The 6,296-nt window shown below is 44.9% G+C and overlaps 1 protein-coding gene across 1 annotated transcript in view; it reads left to right on the top strand.

Annotated features, from left to right (window-relative positions):
* The first annotated feature begins 3,850 nt into the window (after window positions 1–3,850).
* Window positions 3,851–6,296, top strand: part of DICER1 (dicer 1, ribonuclease III) — a 56,933-nt gene continuing 54,487 nt past the window's right edge. The window contains exons 1-3 of the mRNA XM_007944523.2: window positions 3,851–3,997; window positions 4,609–4,771; window positions 5,690–5,820. Coding sequence (XP_007942714.1) covers window positions 3,851–3,997; window positions 4,609–4,771; window positions 5,690–5,820 — 441 coding nt within the window. The remainder of the gene's footprint in view (window positions 3,998–4,608; window positions 4,772–5,689; window positions 5,821–6,296) is intronic.

Genomic DNA, 6,296 nt, shown 5'->3' with positions numbered 1-6,296 from the left:
GGCCAGGAAACTGGCCTGGATGCTGCATTTGGAACCTTTCGCACATTCTGTACATGCTGGTCAGTGGGAACAGGGTTGTCACACTTGGGTGGAATTGGTGTCTCCTTGAGGTGAAACTGGTCCTGGAGACCTGGGGAGGCTTGGTTCTGTGTTTCAGATCTTGGGCCGCCTTCCCCTCCATTCTCATGGACTGGCTTGCCTGTTTCCACGTGTGCTCTTACTACCTTGTTTTCAAACAAGATTTCTTTCTTCCCCTGATGAAGGGCCCAGGCAATTATATTGTCCAGGTTTTTCCCGTTTGATTGTCTCTGAAGCAAGCACGTGAGCCTTGGCAGTTCCGAGAAGGATTTCCTAGTGGCATCAAAGGAAACACACTCCTAAGGACAGATGAGGAGACAGTCTCAAAGTGTCAGAGTCTCAGAAGCTTTTCGATAGACTTGTCTCTGGTTTCTTGGAATGAACATGGTGCTAGACTTTTTCCTACAAATGGTGCCCCCCTCCCCCAAGAGAAGTGATAATGGTGATTAAGAGTACCATTTGAATCATAAAAAAGACCAGATGTACCGGTCTGATAGAGACTGGTGAAACCCCTGAGACTATGGTCCTTGGACACCCTTCGATCCTGGAACTGAACCCACCCTGGGGAGTCACCTTTCAGCCAAACAATAGATAGGCCTATACCGTGAACAGCCAACCAGGAGGAACATCCTTCTCAGTCCATTTAGCCCTGTGAGACCGAAGGGCAGCATTTGCCCCAAAACAAAGCTCAGAAGGAAGAAGGGGCAGGAAAGAAGGACACATGGAAATGGGGAACCCAAGGAGGAAGTGGGAAGAGTGCTGTTATGTTGAGAGGATTGCAACCGGTGTCACCACACAAAATGTGTACAAATTGTTGGATGGGAAAGTAATTTGTTCTGTGAACTTCCACCCAGATCACAATAAAACATTTTTTTTTTTTTAAAGTACCATTTGGTTTGCTTTTGTTTGTGAATCTCAGAAAATTCAATTTAAGCTAGTGTAGATAGTTTAGATAGGAAGGGAATTGGTTGGCTCATGTAATTGGAGCATCCGTCCTTTGGCTGGGCTTTGAGGTTGGTTGATACAGCAGCTCACTGATGTCTTCAAGGACTCAGTTTATTTTTGCCATCTGTATTGCTGGTTTCATCCTAAGCCTGGGTCTTTACATGAGTGTTAGGTAATTTCAGCAGCCAGTGGGATTGATAATTTCCTGAGCCATGTTCAGCCACCAGGTGAAAGCCCTAGCCTTTGTGCTGTTGGGCTGGCAGGAGCCAAGTCCCATGGCAAGTGAGAGTTGTGCAGCAACTGGCCTAGCTCTGAGCAGTGGGCGGATACAGAAAATAAGCAGCTAGGTCCCTGGTGACTTAGCGAGGTGCTGATTGGCTGAAACCAAGCAGAGCCACTGCTGGAGCTGGGAGTCAGCACAGTGCTGCCCAGTGGGAGAAGGGGCAGGAGGCTGTGGGAGACAGCCAGGGGCCTCCTTTGAATACATAAAAGAATGCAGTGTTTTTTGAAGAGCACAGTTCACCCTTTTAAAAAAACCAGAATAGTCCTCTCATTTATTTCTCAGACGATGTCTCTGGAATTATTATTAATCTTATCTGTATGGGAAGACTTGGTGGTAGTGGAGGAAAGAGTTTGTGGCTGTGCGTGGCTTCTGGAGGTGGGGAAAACATGGCGGCATTTATACTGCTGTCCTCTCTCCTCCTCCTCGTGTCATCCCACCCACCACTGGAACATAGTCTGATTCCAGATACCTGCCACTGTCTGTCTGAGGTCTTGGGTTAGTGTTTGAGTTGGGTGAAAAGGGAGGGGTTGGGTTTCAGGATAAACAGTGCAGCCCACGGTCAGGAGGGTGGAATCCAGGGGTGTCCCCAGGGTTGGTATTGGCATCTAGGTACAAAGGCCAGTGAGGTGCCTGTGACCCTGATGCTCGTGCCTTGCGAGTGGCCTGTCGTGTCTCAGGAGATTTGATGGACTTCCACCTAAGGTTTCTTGGCAGCTGTGAAGACAGAATTCTGGAATGATGAACTTGAAGGTGGGCACTTTGAGGGCCTGACGGATTCACCTGCGGGGTAAAAGGAAGGCCTGTGGAGGCTTTGGTTCTGGAAGATGGGCCATCGTTTCTCGTGAAGACCGTAGTTCCTTCCCCTTCATCCAAGGAGAGCGACGTGCTGTATCCTCAGAATGCTCCAGGCCTTTGCATCCCACCTTTCTGAGGGCAGGATGACAGGAGTGACTGCATCCAGTGCACAGGTCCTCAGCCCTGTACCACTCACTTGGAGGAGCACTTGGTAGCCACTGGATGCCGAGTCCGCGTCTGCTCGATTCATCTCTGGAATCAGTTTGCTATCTGTGCGTGAAAGGAACTCTGCACTTGAGATTGGGTTAGGTCCCTGTGTTGTACTGTGGTTGCAAGTTTCACATGTCAGGAGATGAAAAAGGTGGTTGAAGATCAAAGAGCTGGCTTCTCTCTCCAGTTTCACAGAGTGTAACAGTGAACACTCCAAAGTAACACCAGACTCCCCACTGCTGTCGATCGACCCTGGTGCACAGTGCCCCTAGAGGATGGAGTGGAACTGACCCAGAGGGTTTCCAAGGCCGTCAGTCCTTACGGAAGCAAAGCCTAAACCCAACCCCCTGCCATTGAATCTATTCTGACTTACAGCACCCCTAGAGGACAGAGTCGATCTGCCTCAGGGGCTTTCCAAGGCTGTAATCTTTACCGAAGCAGGACTACCCAGGGAGCGGTAGGCGGGTTGGAGTCACCAACCTTTTGGTTCACAGCCAAGCACTTCAGCCACTGTGCTGCTAGAGCTCGATAAAATTGCCTTTTGCAGGCCAATAAATTCTGCTGACAGTCACAAAAACTGGTGATGGTCTTTCCTGCAGAGGTTTGAGATGCTGTCTACTTGCAGGTTAGGACTTTTAAAAAGCCTCAAGTTTTATTTTGTTCTGATAATGAAATTTATCTGTGGAAAAGAAAGAAGTAACAGGAGTGTTGATACCATGGAAGCGTTTTCATTTCACAGGGCTGTGCTTGGTTCAATTTCTCGGGGCCGTGGATAATGTTAAAGACACGTGCTGAAATAGTTGGTCAGCTACACAACTGTGATCGGTCGTCAGCTGAGGAAGAGACCTGGGGTTATGGTCTTTGATACGATGACATAGTGATGGCAGGCATTTGAGTCTTTCCTGTGGGGCAGGCACAGTGCCAGGTGCCTTCCATGCATGACTCATTTCATCGCTAATAACGTCATCAAATTTACAAAGAATGTTTGAAATACACACACACACACCCAGTTGCATGTTTTATATAAATATGCACATGTGTATATTTAAAAAGATAACTTACTATGCGTATTTTCTTTTAAAGGGTTATTGTGGTTACCGTTCGGTGTTAGTAAATACAGACAAACTTAGAATTTTAATGGATTAAAAGTATCCCCTCATATAACCGTATTTTTTTATTTAGCTAATCTTTTATTGGTAGATGTTACAGTTATTTCTTGTTTTTAAGTAATAATGCTGCAGCAAATGTTCATGTTCTTAGATCTCTGTGCGGTCGTCTGATTCTTTAAGTATGTTTCTAGGTGTAGAATTGCTGGGCTGAACGGCGTAGAATACTTGACTTTTCAGATGATCCAATTAGATCAAGAAAAAGCTAAAGCAGTTAGAGGGAACATTTGAATAGGCCCATAGGAATGATATTCTGATGTTTCTCTTGTTCTGGGCTCTCTTTTGTTTTAACACTGCATGGTTGTATAATGGTATTCTTTTTCCCTTTGTAGTAAGCTGTGCTAGAACAAAAATGCAATGAAAGAAACACTGGATGAATGAAAAGCTCTGCTCTGCCGCCCTCAGCATGGCAGGCCTGCAGCTCATGACTCCTGCCTCCTCACCAATGGGTCCTTTCTTTGGACTGCCATGGCAACAGGAAGCAATTCATGATAACATTTATACGCCAAGAAAATATCAGGTACTAATGACAACACTAATCTGGGAGTTTTTTTTCACTAAAATGGAGTGATTTAGCATAGAGTTGACACACCTATGAAACTCATTCACCCTGTGAAGCCTCCGCTTCTGATTAATTCTCTCATAAAAACACTTTTGTTCTTCATAGCCCTTTTCTTTTCTAACATCTGCGGGGTAACTTATTTGATAGTTTATTTGTGAAGTAATTTTTCCCCTCTCTGACAACCTCACTGTCTCCTAATATCCATTTGGGTATCTGCCCTATTGAATTGGGTAAAACTGGAGATTGGTTTGAAATACGCACCCAGCTGGCAGAACCATGGTTACTGTAAGCTTAGTCATATTCTTCTCAGGAATTATCTTTGCAAAAATAGAATTCTTAAATGAAGATGAAAAATTATGAATGCCATTTTAACATCAGTTTGCACAGCACAGGCCTCTTAATACCCCTGATTATTCTTCTGTAAAGATGTAGGAAGTATGCTTTTTGGTAAATTTATTGGAGGAAGATTTTAGAAAACGGCGACACTTCCTGATTTGAAACAAAATCCGATTTTCTAGATTCTGAACTTTGGTGAGAAGTGTGTCATCTCTTCTTGCACTGTGTTCTAGGTTGAACTGCTGGAAGCAGCTCTGGATCATAACACCATAGTCTGTTTAAACACTGGCTCAGGGAAGGCGTTCATTGCGGTACTACTCACGAAAGAGCTGTCCTACCAGATCAGGGGAGACTTCAACAGAAATGGGAAAAGGACGGTGTTCTTGGTCAACTCTGGTAATAAGAAAAGCGACTTAAATCACTTAGTGTGGAGAAGACTGGATAAGATTTTACGTGTTAGCAGATTTTCTCTGTGGGTATTAAATCCTTGAAAGGAAAAGGGGTCTGACAGTTCTGTGCTGCCTCAGGCTCTCCCATTGCTTGGTACCACTTTGTCGTTTTCCTGACGTGACACTGTTCCTCCTAGATGCCAGCCACTCTCTCTCAGGTGTTATACTTCAGTTTTTCTCTTAAATGTAATTGCCTTTAATTCTGGTTCTGTGTTGCTTTTGAATGGATTACTTTTGGGATCTAATCTAATCAGAGTTGTCACAGTTACTTTTGTGGTTGATGTTTTTGCTTCACATTTACCATATATGGTACCTGATGATGAGCTAGGTAACTTTGTGATTTGCAATTTGGCTCTACCGGTTATAGAAAAAAAGTCATATGCTTCTTAATAGTTAGATGTAGTAAGAGTTTAAAATACTGATTTTTATGTGTTGGGGATTATGCATCAAAACAAAAGTATAAAATGTCAACCTAAGCCGATAGAGTATTGATGTAACTGTTACTTCCTTCCTTCCGTGAACAGTCCTGGTGTGACTATGAGATGTTCTCGTGTTTTATACATGTCATTAGACTGTTTTAGTTCTTGGTGAAATGATGTCATTTTATTGAAGGCAACAGGAGGGGTGGTTCTGGTCTGAGGCTAGAGGAAGTGAACTATGAGAAAGGGAAGTGATAGGCTCTCTGAAGTGGGGTGGGGAGGTAACCTTGGAACTCTGAGTTTCAGTTGGCTATTTAAGAACGTGGTGGTTGGCTGTATATAATACGTAATAACGATTTACTTCCCTGTCATAGTCATTGTTAGTCCAGAGATGCGGCTAGGTAAGACTGCTCATATTTACATGGAGTGTTGTTATCTGTAACCAGCAAACCAGGTTGCTCAACAAGTGTCAGCTGTCAGAACCCACTCCGATCTCAAGGTTGGGGAGTACTCAGACTTAGAAGCAAATGCATCTTGGACAAAAGAGAAATGGAACCAAGAGTTTACCAAGCACCAGGTAAGACTTGGAGAGGAGTTCCGCTTTGTAAATCCCCACAGTCCTTGACGTGGTTGGTCACATGACCTGTGGCCTTGGTGCCTGCTCTCCTGTGCTTTGTCAGTGTAGCCTCTCGCCCTCTCCTTGCTTTCTGTGTCACCCTACAGCCACGTAGACTGAGGGCTGGTCTTACTTCATGGAAGAGAAGCTGCTGGGTGGTGTGGTTTACTTGCTGGAGAAATGCAATTCTGCCACCTGTTTCCAGCTTTCAGAAGATTTATTCTTGAATTTATGTCTCAAGACTTAAATGCTTTCTGGGTTGAGGTCTTTGGGTCTTCGATGGAGGTCTCCAGCCCAAGTCTCTGTGGAGCCAGCCTGTGTGAGAACCTTCTCTGCCACTCACTTTGGTTGCTTGGCATTGGTGAGTGGTTAAGACCTGCTTCAGTAACCCTCAGCGCCCATAGTCTCTACTAGGAGAGCTCGCATACTGGCTTAAG

This window comes from Orycteropus afer, unplaced genomic scaffold, assembly GCF_000298275.1.
Source record: "Orycteropus afer afer isolate SDZICR_OR568_19922 unplaced genomic scaffold, OryAfe1.0 scaffold00127, whole genome shotgun sequence".
NCBI lineage: Eukaryota > Metazoa > Chordata > Mammalia > Tubulidentata > Orycteropodidae > Orycteropus > Orycteropus afer.
This window is presented reverse-complemented; position numbering and strand designations above follow the sequence as displayed.